The following is a 21,789-nucleotide window of genomic DNA, read 5'->3' on the forward strand; positions in this document are numbered from 1 at the left end:
TTACATAAATAGTTCATTATATTCGTCTTCCGTTATTTCTTCAGGCATGTCATCACAATCTGTTTCGTCTTCATCATCTGTGTTACCCTCATCCATAAATATACAGTCACCTTCTGATCCGTTCAGATTATTTGAAATGCTGCATTTTTTTAATGATTTTCTAACCATCTCAGGCTTAATTTCATCCCATGCTTTTAATATCCATTTGCACACTGTTTCCAAACTTGCATGACGCATATGTCCTCCTTTCGGAAAGGTTTTCTCACCCTCCAACATCCAAGTGTTCCACTGTTCTTTTAAATTGGCTTTAAAAGCAAACGTCCAATGGCTGAACTAATGGTGTCAATCCGCCCGTAATAACTGCCATATCGGTGTTACATTCATTCAGCAACTTTTTTGCATTATCTGTAAGGTGGGACCTAAACATGTTCCACACTAAAAGTCTTTCTGGTTTTCTATAGATACTAGACGAGATATTGCACATGTACAATCCAAATTTTCATGCGCGTTATACGAAGAGTATATCTTAAAATTTAAAAAAAGTTATTAGAAATTACGGGTGCGCGTTATACGCCGGGTCGCGTTATGCACCGGAATATACGGTAAGCGTAATTATCCTAACTAGGAGGCTCTGCCCCCTGCTCGCTAACGCTCGCCAACCCCCGAGAATTGCTACGCAATCCTATGTGGCTCACGCCGTGAACCAAGGCTAGCTGCGCTAGATCGTCAATGAACACAATGTTCTAGCACAAAGACATAGTATATTATCATCAAAGACATAGTATTTTATCATCAAAGACATAGTATTGTACTTATGTAGAAGAATTCTATCAATGTTCTTATTGGCTTTTAAAAAAGTATATTAGCTATTTAGATTGTACATGGTGAAAAAATCAAAACATTAGCTAAATGAAAAACATATTAGCAAAATAAATTATCAAATATTGCAGTTACTCACCTAAATTCAACTAAATGTGTATAATAAATTAGTTAATGCTAGAAATTCTGAAAGTTTTAGAAAAAAATTTTATTATTTAAAAATATAAACTTTAAACCCTAACTTTTCCTTGTGGGTATTGTGGGATAATAATCCTCAAAAAGTCTTTCATGTTCAAGAACACAAAAATTTGTTTTATCGCCAAATGAAATATTTTTTGGTGATCAGCATTATTGAAATTAATTTCTATATTAATTAACATTTGTGATAAAGTACATAACATTTTAGAACAAAATAAGGATGTTTTACATACAATAAATTAAAATGCATGGCTGTTAGCATTACCCGAGAAATACCACGTGGAGGTCGCCATGCTGCATTTCTAATCGGGGAGTTTTGATTTTGGCAGTTCCCCTTGCTTACTGCAATAGAAGTTTCAATAAAAAAATTTCCAAAAAACTTTTTTTTTCTGCAAAGCTCTAAGAAATTAACACTAAGCATTTAGAATTTCTTTGAAAACACAATTATAGGTTTGGCATCTTGGAGCAATTACTGAAAGGCTGTCAAATGACTTAACTCTTGACAGGCCAACATAAAGTTGTCCATGACTAAAAACTTGTTTAGTCAATGCTAAACTTATTTTCTCAAAAGTCTGACCTTGTGACTTATTTATAGTCATGGAGAAGGTCAGCCTAATAGGAAATTGTTTTCTTTTAAAAGAAAACGGCATGTTGTTATCAGAGGGGATTAGAGGTATTCTCGGAATGAAAAATGTACCTGCTTCATCATCATCAATCAGTTTAGCTTCAATTAAATTAAGCTGCAAGTTTGTAACAATTAATCTAGTGCCATTACAGAGTCCTTTAGATGGCATTAAATTTTATTATCATGTTTTTAGGGCATGAATCTGAATTGAACAACCTGACAATGCTCTCTCTGGTTATTCCAGTTTCCGTTTCTAAAAGCGCTATACGTTGAGCCACTTGAGCTAGATTTAGCATGTGACATTTTTGGCAGCAATTATTGGTCGATTTTTTAACGTTGCCATTCGGGGAGTTGTAATGAGGCTTTTTTTTTGGTGCCGTGTAAGAGAAATATATATATAGATTCTACAAACTTTACTTTTTAATTCGCTATCGATTTATTAAAACGTATGCAGAAAGTGAAGCAGTTGGCATTTTTGCATCAGTAGTCGCAACACTTTAAGGTACGTAATTTAATATAGCAAAATACAAAATTTGAGCAAAATTTTTCGAATTGTTCTTGAGAAATTTAATTTAAAAAAAAAATATATTATTTTTAATAACTAGATGCTTAAAAATTACAAAGAGGACTACATTAGGGTTAAAAATAATCTTATTACAGGTTTTAAAATTGTGTGGGGAAAATTTTTTCCTTTGGAGGAATATATTCAGAGAACAAACATTTACCCATGAAGTTATCGACGATGGAAGAAAATTTCCCATGACATTTTCGTAATTTGATTTTTAAGGAATGAAATCGCAGAAAACCCGAGAAGATAATTGGGCAACTGTGGGAAAGAATAGGACAGATAAAGGACAGTGCGTTTTTGATTACACAAACGAAAAGAGAAAGTGCGAGTTTTCACGCCTTTTGCATGAAACGCGAGACGTCCAACAAAGAGTGAGAACGTTCGTGAATTTTCATGGTTGTCGTAAATATACCTGTGATCTTTTTCGTGAACGAATCATGCCTGAGGGATCATGCTCTTCATGCCTGAGGGATTTCTTCGTTTTTGAGTGATAGCCTCCAGGAGAGAAAAGGAGGAACGATTTCAGAGTAGAAAAATGTTTCATAAACCGGAAAAAAAATCATTTTTTAGTTCCTAATGTATAATTTCATATTGCTGACATTAGGTTTGAACTACGTACTTATTTTTTTTTTTTTTTTAAATTTCGTTAATTTAACTAAAAAAGTAACTTTGTGAAAAATGCTTGAAAATTACTCAAAAATCACATTTACACTCGTTTTAAAAATTATTAATAGAATTTTAAGATAATTTGTTACGTTAGATATGTTTGTTTAAATGAGATCTATTCATTAATCTTAAACATTGAGCTGTCAGGTTGTAAATTATTGAGAAAAAGTGATTTATGTTCTCCCATAGAATAACATTGAGACGTCGATTGAAGCTGGCAACTGTGCCAACGGCCTTAAGCCATTATGTTAGATGGACCATAAATTACTTAAATTAATTATTTTTATCCACTGTAGAAATAATCAAAAAAAATTTGATTGCTGATATGTACAAGATATAATTGTGTATAATAATCAGTCATTAAATAAATAAATAACTTTGATTACATCCAAGCATATTACAATCATACATAAACTTGATATTAGGTTAATATTTGCTTTCCCTCCTTAAAGTATTAGCAGTTAAAAAAGTTTCTGGTAACACTTCAATGTCCTGGCATTTATAAGCCCGGATAATGACAAATTCGTCATTTTATAGCATATAACTTTAGTTTATTTTGGCCCAAGACGTTTATATTCTGCAGAAAACAACAGGATTTCTTAAAATAACTCAGATAAATCTATGTAGTTTATGTTATTAATAATTTCAAGAAGCCAGGAAAATGACAACACAAAAACCTACTCACCTTGAAAAATTGTTTGAAATAGATTTTAAACAAGAAAATTGGTTCTTTATTCATGCAACTAGACATGCTCAGATAGGAGGGTATCTAATCAATTTATTAACATAAGATATTGATTGCTGGCTCTATCTATTTTAGCTATAAACCACTAAATAAAAGTAGCCAGGAAAATGGCAGATTTTCTTGGGACAAACAAATTACTTTAAACGAAGTTTTTGTGAATAATACCGTCTGCGTATATTCTAGAAATGCTTACACCGGCTGAGATAAAAAAATTAGATATTGAAAAATTTATGGGAAGTTTTGAAACTAGTTATTATTGGATTAGTGCAAAGTCATTTTAAAATGCTAACAGCAATGCTATTTATTAATATTTTTTTTCAAAAAAAGTATATATATATATATAGCAAAAACACGAAGAAAATAAAGAAAAACAGTGACTAAATAATTCCTTTGTTAATTTATATAATTTTCCATGTGCAAATCCATTGCGGGCAAATCCGTGGATAATTTTTCTTTATTTATTTATATAATTTTTCCATGTGCAAATCCATTTCGGGCGAATCCGTGGCTAAAATTATGTGCAAAACAGGGAATTTATGTTTCTTTCTCTTTTCAATTTTATATTTTTTTCAAAAATAATTATTTATTTTCTAAAATTATTTATAGTCAACTTCTTTAAATTATCCAGTATAATATTACCTTGCGCTCATCCATTTTCGGGCTCATCCTTGGTAATTAACAAATCAAACGCTCTTCAGTAATGCATCAAGAACGCAAAACAAAACTCCTTTAGTTACTCTCAATTTGCGCTTTTGTTTTCATATTTTGCAATCTGGCAACCTTGTTACGAAAATATTTTAAATCATTCTTGAAAAATTTCCCGTTCAAGTAAGTTCATTTGATTTCGCTGCTCGCTTTATAGATTATGTTTTATTCTGTTTTTTCTTTATATTTTATTTTCTGCTTTTAAGTGTTATTTATACTTATTGTGTTCTACTTTATTTTCTTGTTGTAATTTAATAAAAATATTTTTTGAGTGCTCCTCACTATTGATATATTTTGCTTTGGCTATATTGATACAATATTAGAAAGCACTCTTTTTTGCGGATATAATCGTGTGGGCTGATGAAAAGATTATATCTTTTTTTTCCGGATTTTTTTAAAAAAAAAATTATCCTTTTGTTCTAGATTTTTGTTTCTGTATTTTAATTATTATTTTTTCCTGTTTTTTATTATTTTTTTCTCCCCTTTTTTCATTTTTCTTCAATTCTAAAAATATTTTTGTATTAATAAAATCATTGAAACTTTTTCGTTTTCATAAAATGCAGAGAATCTATTTTGGGACTCCAAGGTTGAAAACATACCGATGAATAATAATTAGATTTATGTTTCAAAAGAGGAGTTATTTTAAGATCTTTCACTTCCATATAAGGAAGGATAAAAAGATTTTCTATGAGTAATGATTTTCGATGAGGCGTAGGAATACAAGGAATGCAATATGACTGCCCTCTTCACACATTTTAAGTATCGTATAAAACACAGGACCGAAGGATTTTGCGTGGCTTTTTTGTGTTTACCCTTACCCACTGAACTCCGTCTGTTTTGACGGCAAATCTGTCTCTCCCCCTCCGGCCGGAGAGGGGCAGAGACTTCTTTTTCACTTTCGCTTAGTAAAATAAAAGCTTATGCCTAAAATGGACTCGTTACTAAATTTATCTTGTCTATTCATCCCTATAAGATAACGTGGTGGATGCCCTGTTATTATATATATATATATATATATATATATATATATATATATATATATATATATATATATATATATATATATATATATATATATATATATATATATATATATATATATATATATATATATATATATATATATATATATATATATATATACCATGCACCTTTTTTTTCTATTCTAAATCTCTCTAAAAAAACTAACTACACAATTTTTGTGTATTTAAAGACAATTTGTTTTAAATTTGCCTCTCCGTTTAAATTAAAAGAGGGGAAAGGGGGAAACTCATGAAGCTATTCTTCATTTTAGTCTCTAATTGGCTAAAAAAAAGTTGCCGATTTTACGCAACTCATTGTAAATTAGTTGTTTTTACTCATATTTCTACTAAAATAGTTGCCCTAGTTGATATTGCTTTAAAATAGTCGATTTAGTCGCCAATGGCAGCCCTATATTCATAACAACAACAAAGTTCAATATCCAGAGTATTGTTACATGCAGAAATTTCTTTTTATTAGAATGTCATATTACAGCTCAAGAGAAATAACAAAGTTGATTAAGAAATTGATTAATCCTTAAACGATTTAGGGTTTGAGAACACTTAGCCCACCACACATGTGATTCAGGCATTGTAGATGCGCCATCCTTTTTGAGGTCATCGTGTTCTTCGAAATCACTGATATAAACCTCCCCATCCTCATCTTCCAGATAAGCACAAATTTCAGCATCTTCACACATATAATCAATATCCCTATCTAATACCTCGATGCACAAATCTATCCTGTTCATATCAAAACGTTTTAATGGAGTTTCACCAACAGGAAATGAATCAAAAAAATCTCTGAAATACTGAAGGGAGGATCTTCGCAACAACAAAAAACTTTTTATCTTATTGTTCGTTTGATTACCACCGGTTATATATATAAATTTTTCAATAGGTGTAATAGCCTCTACCATCAAAAATCCAATTTTTTTCTTCTCTTCGTCGAAGATATGCAATTGGTATTTATGGAGTAATGCTCTTAGAAGGTCTGCTGTACAGCTCCTTGTAATCATCATTAAAGTAGTAGAAATTTTTTCTAAAGCATTAAAGTTTTTTCTGTCACGCATATTATAACCATACAAATTAATAAGACGTTCGAATTCTTGTATGAAATGCATTAAATATTCTTCTGAATTCTGTTTTCCACAGTCAAAGTTATCAATACTCGAAAGAAATCGAGATATAAACTCACTAACTTCTTTTAAGTCATGAGTTCTATTCTTTAAGGACATCAAGATAAATTTATTTATGTTATATTCAGGTTTTTCAGTATGAATTATGTCTTTAAGACTATTCATAATTAAATCACTATTTGAAGATTTTTTATTCGTATCAGCATCCGAATTAAGTTTTTCAGTATGAATTATGTCTTTAAGACGATTCATAATTAAAATACTATTTAAAGATATTTTATTCGTATCAGCATCCGAATCAAGTTTATTTATAGAGCTAAGCAATTCACAAAACTCCCAGGCATTTTTACTACTCTTGGTGTCTTTCAAATGTTGCAGAAGTCTCTCTTTTCTTGACATATAATAAAAAGGCACCTAAAAAGAAACAAAAAATAGTATAAAAATAACGACTGTCTAAATTACAGATTTTCTTCGTTGGAGTGGTGTTTTGAAATTTTGTGAAAAATATTTATGTTAAAAATTGAAAAACTTATTTCGAGGAAATAAATAATTTTGTCGCAATTTGAACATGTCAAAAATTAGTTTCTCAAGATTTGGTGGCTATAAAAAATTTCGTGATTTTAAAAGAAAGAGAAATAGAAATTCAAAAAAATACTTTTAATGATTAAATACGAAAAATAATAAGAAAAAGAAGGAAAATCGTAGTACACACATTCCTACATAATTGAAAAGAGGAGGAGAGGGAAGGAAGAAGGGTAAAAAACATAGAACCGGTTTTCTCCCCAGATGGCGTAATCGAGCGTTGGTATCGCGAATACTTGCAAAGGCTTTGACACCTTATAAGCATTAGGAATGTTTAAAATTTGTATGTATTGAAGATAAGAAATTGGTGTTCAGGTAACGTAGGGGCATTGTAGGGGGTGTTTAGTTTTAAATATAATCAATCATCAATGCCTTTACCCATTGCCATTCACCCTCAAATGTATGAGGATTTTCCAGATGTAGATGGAGCTTGATATTGCGCATGTCCAGTGGACAATGTATAGTTTGTCTTTGCAAAAAACTCTCCATAGCCATTCGTTTGGAGTGGTGGCGGTGACTATGGTTACGAGGTTCAACTATTTCAAGGGTAAGTTGGTTCATTATTTAAGACAGTTTTTGAGTCGGGCTGGCAGGAGAGAGAGAATCAAGGAAGAAAGATGCTCCCCTCTTTGAAATGCACTATTTCTTGTCTCCATAGCAGCAGACGGCCTTAGACTTCATGGCGAGGGGAGTTCTTTCTATAGATAAACTATATAAGGGAAATTTGATCACTTGAATATGAGACAACTTTTTATGCGCGACAAACACAATCATTGATTTTTTTTCTTTTGTCACTTACTTAGCTTTATTATCCAATATTATACCGTTCGTAATTCCAGCCAGTCCAATATATTTAAAATTTAATAAAAATTGTTGTTTTAACAGCTTATCCCAAAAAGAGCAAATTGTTAAAAGAGAGAAATATAATAAATAATATAAAAATGCTGTGGCTGGGTGGCGCAGTTGGTTTGTCGTCTGCCTTCTGAGCCCAAGTCTGCGGGTTCGATCCCCGGTCCAGACACCAGATTTTCGGGATGCAGAAAATCCTCAGCGGCCATGTCGTATGATTATGCGGCATGTAAAAGATCCCTGGAGTTCCTTATTGGCTCTTGGCATTTCTGGCAAAATTAAATTCCTAGTGCACTTTAGCATTCAAATAGAGTCTCGGTGCTGCCATCTAGTGTGGCAGAAACTAGACGTCCAAATTAACATGACCAATATCTCACCCATTGTGGTGGTCCTGAAAGAGTGGATACCACCTCTGGAGAACGCACTAGGTCGGCAAAACCGATTGTGCAGCTCATTGGAAATAAAAATATAAAAATGCTCTGCAAAGATGAAGCCAGCTTAGTTTTTGTGTTTTACTATTTTCTCAAGATTTAAAAATTATGGATGAATTTTAATTGTCATTTAAGTACAAAAGTTTCTTCTTCTTCTTTTTTTTTTTTTTTTGAAAATATAGTAATTAAATAGGATACTATTGACAAGTGAATGAATTTTACGATGGGTATTATAGTTAAAAATAGCTATTTTTAATAAAGTTTCACTTAATGTGTATTTTTGTGTAACTCTATTTTTATAACACTGTTTTTCGAATGAAAAATTATTCTATGTTCCTGAAACTGCCTTTCAGCAAAATTTATTGGAATAGTATAATTGCAATTTAACTAGAGAGAAGTTAGTTGATGTTTACCATCACTTAAAAGGGAATTATTATGCATAATGATGTTGCTGTAAGATCCTGAACATTACTTGAGATATTTCTAATAAAATATATCAGCATTTAAGAAATTACTTGACTCCATAAAAATCATGATTTAGAAATGCAAATAAAAAAACCATATAGCAACCTTTCTCAGAATTAGAGGAAGGAAGTTTTGTCATTGTTGTTGTAGCTCCAAATGTCTGACGAAGTCAGACAGGGTCCATCAGACCGTTGACCCTAAGGAAATCGAGGACTAGAAGGGGGGGTTGCTTATATGACATTATTTAGGCCCATCTCAGAGCATGGTTTCCCTGTTCATAACTGTGCCTCAGTCACCAACTTGGGTAAATTGGAGAAGGTTCAACTCAGTGCTGCTAGAATTATTACTGGACTAAGACGCAGCTGTCCGAAAGAAGTAGTTCTCTATGAGGCTAATTTGCAACCTCTCCAAACTAGAAGAAAGGCCAACCTTACCAAATATTATAACAAACTTTCTAGCTACGGTCAGCATAATAGAACCTCCCTATATTTAAACAACTGGAATAACAATCAAAGACTTAAGAAAAACAGCTTCTTCAGTCAGGGTAAGCTTCTGTGTTTGCCTTATAATGAAATTGAGGCCCACTCCTTAAAATCTTGTCTGAATCCCTCAGAGGGACTCCCAAGAGTTTGTTTCCACTTCGATTTTACTACCCCGTTCACCAAGAAGGTCTTCCTTCCAACTCATCTCTGACAATTGGCTTTAGAAATCATAAAAAAGATCCCCGACAATGTCATAAAAATTTTTACGGACGGCAGTTAACTGGACGACCACGCAGGCAGTCGCATCCACATTGAGAAAATAGGGAATCTGCTTCCGCAACTCTGATTTCTCATCTGTCTTCAAAAGTGAAGTAATAACAATTGAACTAGGCCTTGAAGCTGTTCTTAATGGCTAATTTTTCATCGTTTTATCATTAATAATCTAAAATTCGGTTTTATGTCGGAAAGTTAAATTCCCAATTCTTGTGCTATATGCAGTCTAATTAAGGATTCGTTTTTAGTGTATGTACAGTCCGCAAAAAAAAGGATATCACCCTGAATAACTTTCGTTTTAATGATCGGATTTTGCAACTTAGTTCAAAATTGTAAAATAATTATTACAGCAATTTTTTCAATTAAGCTAACCATTAGTTGTCATCGAATAAAAGGTTTGGTTGATGAACAATTATCGAAAAAGTACTGTTAAATTAATCATTTATCTTGGCGATAATTTACAATTTAATTGAGTTTTAATCAATGAAAATTATACCTTTAAACATTATTTTTATCAAAAGTAAAATATTGAATTTATAGGCCGAGACGAAACAATAACTTTGTATTATGGAAAGTACAATTACTACTGCATTACCATTTTTTTTTTCCATTTACAAAATTAACTCGCTTGATATACAGTTATTTTAAAGATGGCAACGACAACTGAAAAGCTTTCTTCGACAGTTTCGGTTCTTCCTTTAAAAAAAAAAGAAATTAAAGCTGTAAAGCACAGGTATTACTTCTTAGTACTTTTGCACCCTAGAATCCAAGGTCTAAGGCAGAGGTTCCCAAATAGTGTTCCATGGAATCCTAACATTCCGTAAAGATTTACAGGAGTTCTGATAGTAAGTAATTTTTACAGCCAAGGACGGCTGACCACCCAACTGTAACAATCAGCTTCTGCACCCTAGAGTCCAAGGTCTAAGACAGAGGTATGAATAGATGTATGAATACGTATGAATAGATTTGGAATAAAATATTTATCAATTACTTGAATATATATATATTATAAATATTAATAAAAATACTTAGTCAAGATTTTTAAGCATCTCTCACATCATCGCAAATTTCTCAACATCTTATAAAGTAAACTAACCAGTGAAGGAACACTTAAGCTTAGCTTGCCTTTAAAAAAAATCCATAAAAATTTCAAAATTTGTAATTTCAGTTAAATGATGGTGTCTTCATATTTGTTATTAAATGCAAATGACGCGAAATGTTTTTAAATAACTTACATAATATTGCTTTAAACTTTTGGTGGTTTAAATAATAAGTAGTAAAATAACCAAGTGAAGGAACAGCCCTTATGAAAATTTAAGGTATATTTAAGGTTGATTTGAAGTATTTTTGAGGTATTAAGGTCGATTTGAGGTATATTTGAGGTCGCTGAGAAAACAGCAATAAAAATTATACCTCGTAAAGGTTGTAATTAAGGTGTACGAGGTTGTTTTATATATACTTCAGCTTATTTTGAGGTTGTTTGAAATCAACTTCAAATCAACCAGGCTGATGAGGTGATTTTCAAGGTATACCAGGTTGATTTTCTGACACTTGTAACAAAAGAGGTATTTTTGAGGTATAAAATTTTTTACCTTATTTCAACTAAAGAGAGTCAGGTATTTATTGAGGCATATGAAGTCATTTTATTTATACCTAGGCTTATTTTGAGGTTGTTTTAAATTCATTTCAAATCAACCAGACTGATAAGGTGATTTTTAAGGTATACGAGGTTGTTTTTCTTACACTTGTAAGAAAAGAGGTATTTTATGACGTATAAAAAAATCAACCTTTTTTCAACTAACGAGAGTGAGGTATTTACGAGGCATTAAAAAATATACCTTATTTCAACTAAAGAGAGTGAGGTATTTATTGAGGTATATGAAGTCATTTTATTTATACCTAAGCTTATTTTGAGGTTGTTTTAAATTCACTTCAAATCAACCAGACTGATAAGGTGATTTTTAAGGTATACGAGGTTGTTTTTCTTACACTTGTAACAGAAGAGATATTTATGAGGTATAAAAAAATCAACCTTGTTTCAACTAACGAGAGTGAGGTATTTACGAGGTATAAAAAATATACCTTATTTCAACTGAAGAGAGTGAAGTATTTATTGAGGTGTATGAAGTCATTTTATTTATACGAGTACCTAAGCTTGTTTTAAGGTTGTTTAAAATACACTTCATATTAACTAGCTCACTTCCCAGAGTTCCGTGCGAGCCGGTAAATGGCGTCTGTGTTGACAATCGAAAGTCTATTCGAAATTCTGTAAGTGTGCTTGACATTTATTAATTTAGTTTTATCACTTTTAATCAAATATGCTTCAAATTTCAAACTTAAATTTTATTATTTTCGTTTTAAAGGCACGTCCTGATCTTAAATAATTTAAGTTGGAGGATATTCTTAGAGGCTATCGTTGTAGGCTTAGCAATAAGAGAGAACAACCGAAATATTTCTCGTCGCTGTTTAGGATAACGTTACTTGTGAATCATTACAGCAGGTCATGCACAGTATATTTTATTGTTTGTAATTTATTCAAATAGAACTATTCTTTTTATTTTGCTTAAATGTATATGTTTTAACGTAGAGTATGCAAGCTGATTAATTGTGTAAAATGTTCATAATTTCTCTTAAAATCATTGAAAATTGAAAGATTTTTTAAATAGCAATTCTGCTTTGAAATTCTACGATAGCTGTATGATTATCGCTTGGATATCTGTTGCAAATAGGCTGTAAATAGCTCATGCACAACGACGCAGAAGAAGAGACTAGCAAGCTACTGCTCAGCCTTCCCCAAGGAAATAGATCTGAATTTATTCCTGAAAGAAAAAGTAATCTCTCCTAATAAACTACAGAACTTATGTATAATTGCATATAACAATAGTTTGCTAGATATTTGATAATTGAAAACTAGTAACTGTACTAGCTCACTTTTTCATGTTTGATCAAAAAACTGCTATTTTCACTACATGTTATTTTTTCGCAATTTACCCACGTTAATTATTTACTAAGTAGATTATTATTACTTATTAGAATATTGAGCAGAACTAAATTAAATCCGATTTCAAGTTTATATGATAATTTGTTTCAAGGTTGCGAGCATTCTTATGCAGCTGTTTATGTTTCACAACTTCAAAAATTTGCGAATTCCGGAAATCTTAAATTTTTTAGAAATGAGTCAGTATAGTATGCAATTTTAATCCTGAATTGAAAAAAATCAATTGCAAATAAAAACATTGATTGTTGAAAGTAATATGCATTTTTTGGAATGTCATCCTATGGGATGTGTATTTATAATTAAACAAGTGTTTGCAACAACCTTGGCCAAAGAATACTTCTTTGTTCGCCAAGGTAACAACTGACTATTAGTTTTATTCTGCTCGGTATTATAAGTTATATAGAAGACAATAACGTAAGTCCTTTTCAGAATCAGCGTCAAAAATTTAAAAAAAGCTATTAGTTTCATGAAGTCTGACAAAAAGTTTAAAAATATAGACTTGGTTTATTGAGTTTAAAGATTTGTAAAAAAACAAAAAAAAAATCTAATTATCAAACTTACAAGTTAATGTTACCAGATGTATAGAAAAATAAAAAGTGTTAAAATTGCAAAATAAGATTGGAATTATGTATTTGAATTTCTGTAAATGTTGTTAATGGTAGTACTGTCTTCAGTGTATTTTATTTTGTGGCTGTCATACCTGTCATGCTTTTTAGCTACGAGGATTGAATTGAAATGGCAGAAGAGTAACACTATTTATCTGAAAGAGAAAGTGAATTTCATCCAGTTAATTTAAATCATAAAAAAAAAACAATTTCTAATATTTTAATATTTCAATACCTGCCATTATTATTGTAAGTATAACTTTCTTACTAATTCGTATTTTTTTTCCTTTTAGGTTCCAATAATTACAAGTTTCAGCACGTAGACGGAAACAGTACTTAAAATAATTTTGTTGGTTTATAAAAAAAAAAGATGAAATTTTAGTTTTAAATAAAAGTAATTTGAATTTCAGCTGACTAATTATTTAAATTTGTAGTTTTATAGCTTTAAAAATTCAAGCACCTTAGACAACTATCTTCTGAAAATACGAGTATAAGTTCCCATAAATAATTTTTACTAACTGCAGAATTTGGATAAGTGTTATTTTAAGATGATTTAAATAAATCTATTAAAATTATAGAAGAATTATGCATTTGAAGCTTTCTTTTATAGCTTAACAAAAGAAGCAATTACTGCCGAAGGTTTAATATTAAAAACTTCAGGTTGATAAATGATCTCTCCTAGTGAAAAAAATGTAATGATATACATTATTCTTCATATAATATATATAATATGAAGTATATATATATATATATATATATATATATATATATATATATATATTATATTTTTTATATAGTGAGTCTAAAAATTAATAAACTAGGTGGTCCGTATAACACCTCACCTTCGTAAGTGCTAAAAAAAATTAGGTTGAGCTACATAAGCCTGAAGTGCAAAATGTCGCATCTTTGGTTGATAAATTAATACTTCTAAAAATATAAACTTGAGGTTACGAAATAATAACTTAAGGTAGAACATGGAACACATGGCGTTAATAAAAAATAACCTTTCCAAGTGTTGAAAATACACTTCAGGTTGATTTATAACAACCAGAAGTGTAAAATGGCACACCTTAGGTTGAAAAAAATATACCTCTACAAGCATAAAATTATATACCTGAGGTTGAAAAATAATTACCTGAGGTAGAACAAAATACACCTGAGGTTGATTTATAACAACCAGAAGTGTAAAACGACACACCACAGGTTGATAAATATATATCTCTACATAAAATTATATACCTGAGGTTGAAAAATAATTACCTGAGGTGGAACAAAATACACCTGAGGTTGATTTATAATAACCTGAAGTGTAAAATGACACACCATAGGATGAAAAATATATACCTCTACAAGCGTAAAATTAGATGAATGAGGTAGAAAAATAATCACCTGAAGTCGAGCAAAATACACCTGAGCTTGATTTATAATAACTTGAAGTGTAAAATGACACACCTTAGGTTGTTGAATAAATACTTCCACAAGGGTAAAAAAATATACTTCAGGTTGATAAGTAATAGCCTAAGGTTGAAAATGAAGCACTTTAAAGTAGTAAATATCTACCTCTCCTCAGAGGTAAAATTAAACACCTCAGGTTGAAACATGTATACCTCTGGAGGTATATTTGAGGTTGATTTTGAGGTATTCATTTGCACCCTTTTCAACCTTAACGAATTATTTGAATAACAACCTTCTTTGTACCTTTAAAATATACCTCGTTTATACCTCGATTTTTTCATAAGGGAGTTCTTACCAGTGAATAAACACTAAATTTTCCAGTGAATGAACACTTAATTTGAGAATTTTTGCAGCTCTTTAGGAATTCATTGGCCATACAAATGTCTGAAAACAAGTTTCTTCTTGGAATATAACCACATTCAACCACAGTTAACTTAGAAAATTTTACTTTTTTTCAGTCATGGAATGGAAAGTAAAATATAGTTGAATACAGAAGAAAAAAAAATTGTTTTTCATTTTTTTCTCAGAGTTTAATAGTCCGTTCTAAATCATGAATGCTTATTATTGTGTAATCAGATGATGTTTTTATTATTATTATAATTAGATCTCTTTTTTGTTTACTCTTTTCCACATCTTTTATATTTTTATATCCCCACATTTTCCCATTATTATTTTCACTTCGTCGTACTTTCTGTTTTAACTTTTTCTTTTTAGCTCTTTCAATCTATTTAAATTTTAGTTCTTTTTCTAAAGTTAATGCAAAAAAGTAATTTATTTCTTTTGATTTGACCTTCCTCTTTTTTCCAAATTTTTGGCTAATGTAAATGTATCTTCGAAATTTCTTTTGATTTTCCAGTACCATTTCTAGAATTCCTCACTGGATAATAAATGAGAAAAAGGAGTTTCGAAGTTCGAGTAAAATCCATCTATCCTTGACTTATATCTAGTAGGTCTTCAGTACTTACCATTTACTTATGGAACCAATTGTTTTTGCAACTAACAATGCCTCAAGAGGACTTATCTCAAAATCAGTTTTCCAGATACTTTCATTATGAATATTAGTTGTATCAACTTCAATACCAAAATTTGATTAACCAAATGTTCTTTTTGCAATAAATTCTTCCATATTGAGAAAACCACAGGATATTGGACAGTTGGGAGATTAAACCTTTCTGTCAATGTTCCTTTAAAAATTTGCAACATAACTTGTGAGATTTCCTTCTCAAGCTTCTGAAGAAATAGTGCATGTTACTCTCGAAGCATGTGTTTTCTTAAACAGACACCAAGAGTTAATGAGCTGCCTTGCTCATTAACTCTTGGTGTCTGTTTTGCCTACATTTGTTAAAGTCAACGTTTTCTACATCGAATGGAAAAATATCGCACTTCATAAAAGCATTTTAACTTCATCAGTTGATGCCTCAAAATCTTATTTAAAAATGGATGTAAAATTCTCTCGGCATATTGTATTACAATTCTTTTGTCTTCCAGATCCAACGGGAGATTAGGTGGAAAGCAGAGAATTTGTTTTGATGAACAAAACTTGCTCAGTTTCAAATTGATATAGGATTTATACCTATCCAGAAGAAGCAAAATAGGAAATTTAATAGCATTTTTAATTAGCCATAGGTAAAAACATTTGCAATATATTTGTAAAATGTTGCTGCGGTCACCGTTTCATTTCATGAATCACTTTTATCACTTTCTAAAAGGATGCCAGGGCTACTTCCCTCCTAAAGATTCCTCTAAAGTTCTTTAAACGAGTATTTCGAATATTATTCACTCAAAGGGAAGTTTTGCCTTTTCAAATTATCTTCGCATTGCACTGAGTTATCGGTGGATGTCGTATTCCTACAAGTTTCCGCCATGACGTTAAAGACCGCAATAGGATAATAATTTAGCTAATTATTGGCACAAAAGCCAGAGAAGAATTTTTCTATTTAATCTTTTATTATTATATTTAGTTAATTTTCGAATAATAAACATAGTTTATTAAGGTGTCTAAGGTATGGCGTAACTCAGTGTTTCCCAAAGTGCGGTACGCATACCCCCAGGGCTACGGAAACAGTTTAGCAGGGGTACGAATTCTTATGTGAAATATCTTGCAACAAACGAAAATTTCAAAATACTTTATTTAAAAACAAAGCTAGCCATTATAATTTACGATTACATAATTTTTTATTGGCTATTTTTTGCAGAGTTAACAGTTAATATTTAGTGGTGTCAACTTCAAGTCAAGTTGTGATGTTTAACTTCAATTTTTTTATTGTAAAAAATACGTTCATTTTTCTATTCGTCTTACACAGCGTTACGAAAAATTTAGAAAGGATACACAAAAGTCATAAGTTTGAATTCTCTTTTTCACAATGAGAAAAAAAGCATTATTATATGCTATTAATTGTACTTTAAACGGATAACTACAAACACCGACTTTATAATTTTGTCAAAGAAACAATAAGGCGTTGAACAGATACTAACAAATTCAAAAAATTTTTCAGCAAAGACTCTAAGACCAGGTAGCATTGTTAGACTTCCTATTGTTAGGTAGTAAGCTACTGTTACCAATCAATCTAAATTAAAACGTTTAAAATCTTATTTTTTTTTAAAAAAAACGATGAAATGTTCCTTCACTGGTTGGTTTACCACACATCGTTTTAATCTTAAAAGAAATTTTTTAATCTCCTGTCCGGAAGTGTTTCGCAGAACTATTTTACCAACTATTTAATTCAATTTTAACATTTTTAAAAATCTTATTCCTTATCGTACAACGTTTATTATTTCTTCATTAATATACTAATTAATTTTTTTAGTAGGGTGACCAGGGGTGATTCCTGATCAAAAAACGCAAACATCTATTTTGTGAAAAAAACTATTCAAAATAGAATTTTAATATTTACTGGAAGTTTGAGGCTATATGAGATGAGTCCAATGCCACCTTCTTTTGTTTGAAAATCTAATTAGAATTGAAAAGATTTTAAATTTTTAGTGATCAGGAATTACCCCTGGTCTTGATCATTTCTGGGGTAATTCCTGATCACTTCTGGGGTAATTACTGATCACCAGTTTTTATTATAAAGGGGCTGTTTAAAAATAATTATATAATGGTAATTAACAAATAAGACATCAAGATCAAACAAATAAACCAAAAAGATATGTTTAAGCAGCTAATAAAATGATTTATTTAAAAGCACGAAGAACGATTAACACTTTAAATTTTCAAAAATCTTTCCATCGTGCTATACATTTTAGGCAATCAGCCAACTCATTCTCATGTTCTTCTGAAATATAAGACAGTTCCCACATGGGTTACTTTTGCTGGATTTTTTAACTTCTTTAAGGGAAAGTGTAAAGCTAAGTAAGGTATGTCAACAGCTCTGGCAGCAGCTCTCACAGTGAAATTTTCATTTTCAATCATTAAAAGAAATTCACTAATTTTGTTTTCTAGAAGCTTAGTATCCTTTTTAGGCTTATAATTTCTCACCATATTTATAATAGGCTAATTTATAAACTTAAAAATTATTCTAACAATTATACTAGGCTAATTTATAAACTTAAAAATTATTCTAGCGATGTATACACATAAAATTAAGATAGAAGCAAGGTCAGACAAACCAGAAATGGTGCAAATCAGAATACAGTCTTGTATACAGTTAAAAACAAATTTTGTGAGAACAATTAAAATATACTTTATAGTTGTTCCACTTAATAAATATGAACTGTTATTTAAGAAAAGACAATTAGGTATTTATAAGCTATTTTATATACTATTTATAAGAAGAAATGACAATGATCAGGAATTACCCCAGTGGTCAATAATTACCCCATGTGTACGGGCAACATTTGATATAGTTTCCTATAATCAATTATAATGTTTACAGTAGATGTGAAACAATTAAACAAAAGCTTACACTACTTTTATATTAAAGAAAAAGAAAGTGACTCAAAATATTTATTATTAAGAGAAGAAGAAGAAATCTTTGCAGAAATGTGTACATTTTGAAACCCATCTTTGAAATGGAAAATACAGAAAGCAGTTTAAAAGATACTTATTTTGTTAGATTAAACAAAAAATTTTTGTTAAGTAAATGTAGTTATACTTTAGTAAAGTGTACAAGCATTCTTGTCCATGTCTTAAATTTAAAAAAAAAAAAAAAATTTGAAATAAAACTTAGGTGATCATTATTTACCCCAGAAACAGAGTGATCGTTAATTACCCCGGTTCACCCTACTTTAATTTAGGTTTCCTTTAAAGTAAAGTTCCTTTTTAAATAATAGTCAAGTTTTTTTTTTAAAAGAATTATTGTCTGCTAGCTAAGAATAAAACCTTGTTAAGAAATGAAAAACATTCCGCCGTTTAATAAAATTATTTAATGCAAAACAGCTGCTTATTTACTAAGCATATTATTTTTTTCGAAAAAGGAATATAAATTATAAATTGTTTTTTTTTTCGTGACTTCAACATGGATTATCTAAAATAGTGTTGATGTTTTATAAGTCACTACAAAGAGAAAAAAGACACCGAACATAAAAAGCTGTCGAATACGTAGCCAAAATTTTTAAGCATTTTAAAATATCTCAGTACCTTAAATGTCGTCGTAACATCTTAGTTGTGAAATTAAATTTTTAATTAAATAACCACGTGTGATTCACTAATTATTTCATTATATCTTACTCTTTCTTTATGTAGATTTTTTCCGGATAATATATGATACTAAACTATTTCGTTTAATTTTTTACCTTAGCACGATTCCTATATAATTTGTTATCAGGAAAATGCCTCATTTTGTTAAGTGGGAAATACTAATAATTGAAATTTGTAAGAAGATTCCGAAACCGTGCCAATTTTAGAATTATCTGATTTTAAAATGCAATAAAAAATGCAATAAAAAATACGCAATTTCCGAACTTATTTTGATAAAAAAAAAAGTGGCAAGAAGGCTAACATACTTTTTACAGAAACTGTGAAAACCAATTTTTCCTATATTTCGTCAAAAGAGGATAAGAATGATATTGCTCCAAGGGACCTACTCAATAATTTCGCTATTTCCAGAATGAAATCTGTTTGATCGAAACATATATTTGATCGAGTAAAAAATTAACTTTTATTACTTATCTAAGTTTATTTCCATGTCCTTAAATTAAAATGTTAAGGCTTGCAAAAAAAAAAAAAAAAAAACAAATTGTACTGCATTGATTTTTTTTACAAAGTAGTGAATTATTATTTTTTTCAATAAAAGAACCTGTGCCTATAACTTATGTAAAACTTATTTTAATATCGAGTGAAATAATTTAATATGTTGTGTAACTAAATGGATAATCCCAAGAAACTAAACCGAAAATATAAAAGCTACATTGATTTTAAAAATAATAGATAATAAAAATAGACATGTTTTGAGCGTCCAATAATAAAAGTCACAAGTTATTCAAGTCTGGCAAGTCTTGAGAATGGGCGATTATATTTGAGCGCTCAAAACATGTCTACTTTTACTTCCCTCTTCATGTTTTCTGAAACCAGTTGAGTTTTTATCATCAATTATAAATTATACTGTTTTACATTTGGCTCCTGATTATTAATTTGATAAGGATTTCACACTCGTTAAAGTAAACATATGCATTTTAATATTTTAACAGGATTCATGTGGTCTTTAAAAACATAAGAGCATCAATATTGTAAAGGTTATATTTAACTTAAAAATTAAAATTTTGAGACCAGATATTTTGAGTTAATGAAATTAAATATTTTATCTTTTAAGTTTCTGTGCCCCCATTTAACTCTGTTTAAAAAGAGAGTATCGGATCAAATATATATTAGAAAAAAATAATCATGGTTGCAGTATTTGGTGTGGTAAATGTAGCTTATGGTAATTGAAGAATATGCTGTGTGGCAGACATTTTATGGTGAATTTGCGAACGTAAGTTGCAGAATGTATCGAAACATGAGGATGCTACTTGCTAATCATCTTTATATAAAGAAAACCATGTAACCTAAATATCTAGCAGAATGAAGCGATTTTTTTCACAATGAATCATACAATATGCAACAGCATATTATTTCAATATCTTATTCTTAAACATAACATATTCCAATGTTTTTAAAATGCCAGTAAACATTCAGCAATTCATTCAGTTATAGAAAAAAAGAAATATCGTGAATTATAGAAAACCTTGTGAATGTGCATTAGAATTACTATACAATCAACATTTCATTTTTTCTTCAAACTTTCTTGCCTAGAAGACTCGATTAAAGCTGAAAAAGGATTATCCATAAAATTTTGTGTACAGCTATAATAAGTTATGTTAATTTGTTTTTAGTATGAAATCCTCGAATAAATATAGCAAAAAACACATAATCTAAATAATATCAGATAAAAAGTTCATGTATTTAAATTCTAAAACTTAGAAAATCATAAATAATTTATAAATCGATTCAATTTTTCTTTTCAAAGGAGATTAAAATAAAAAGAAATTTGCTTTTTGGACAGAAATCAGCTTGAAAATTGTCTATTGCCTAGAAACTTTGAGATATTTTCTATTAACTATTAATTAAATCTCTCCGAGCAATCACAGAACATTATTTAAATTTTTTTACGGTAAGAGCTTGGTTGCTTAGTCCTCTTTTGAATTAGTTAATGGGTTATCTTAAAATATTCATTTGCGCTGGCCACTTTTTTGGCGGTTTTCTATACTATCGCCAAATATATAAACCTTTATTGCGACTCAAATCACGACCCCATTTTTTTTTAAAATTTTACTACCCCCCCCCCCCTAATTCAAGTATTCTAGATTCCAAATATGTAAAAAATATATATATTTTTATTCAGATAAAGTACGTTTTTGTCTCTGATTTCGTAACTTAATTAATAGTTAGCACTAATTAGTTACCATATTTGAGGTCACCCCCAAGAACAATTAAAATTGACACTTAGTTCGCGAAAATCCGATCATTGGAACGAAAAATATTCAGGGTGATTCGTATTTTTTTTTTTTTTTTTTTTTAGCGGACTCTACATAAGTTAAAAATAAATGAATTGAAATAAATAATATAAATAAGTATTAATAATAAAAATATAAACGTTGTAAATGGTTATTAAAGAAGCATATTTCTTTATTAAAGAATATAATTATTTTAATCAGAAACGCGTGGTGAGAATTACTAATGCTCGTTGTT

The 21,789-nt window shown here is 30.0% G+C and overlaps 1 protein-coding gene across 3 annotated transcripts in view; it reads right to left on the reverse strand.

Annotated features, from left to right (window-relative positions):
• Positions 1 to 5,794: 5,794 nt before the first annotated feature.
• LOC107441844 (uncharacterized) overlaps positions 5,795 to 21,789 on the reverse strand; it is a 47,357-nt gene continuing 31,362 nt past the window's right edge. For all 3 annotated transcript variants that reach the window (XM_087167595.1, XM_087167596.1, XM_087167594.1), the window contains exon 4: positions 5,795 to 6,898. In XM_087167595.1, coding sequence (XP_087023721.1) covers positions 5,843 to 6,898 — 1,056 coding nt within the window. In that variant the 3' untranslated portion in view covers positions 5,795 to 5,842. The remainder of the gene's footprint in view (positions 6,899 to 21,789) is intronic.

The sequence above is a fragment of the Parasteatoda tepidariorum genome, chromosome 7 (assembly GCF_982258835.1).
Source record: "Parasteatoda tepidariorum strain Cologne lab strain chromosome 7, Ptep-v5.0, whole genome shotgun sequence".
In the NCBI taxonomy this organism is placed as follows: domain Eukaryota; kingdom Metazoa; phylum Arthropoda; class Arachnida; order Araneae; family Theridiidae; genus Parasteatoda; species Parasteatoda tepidariorum.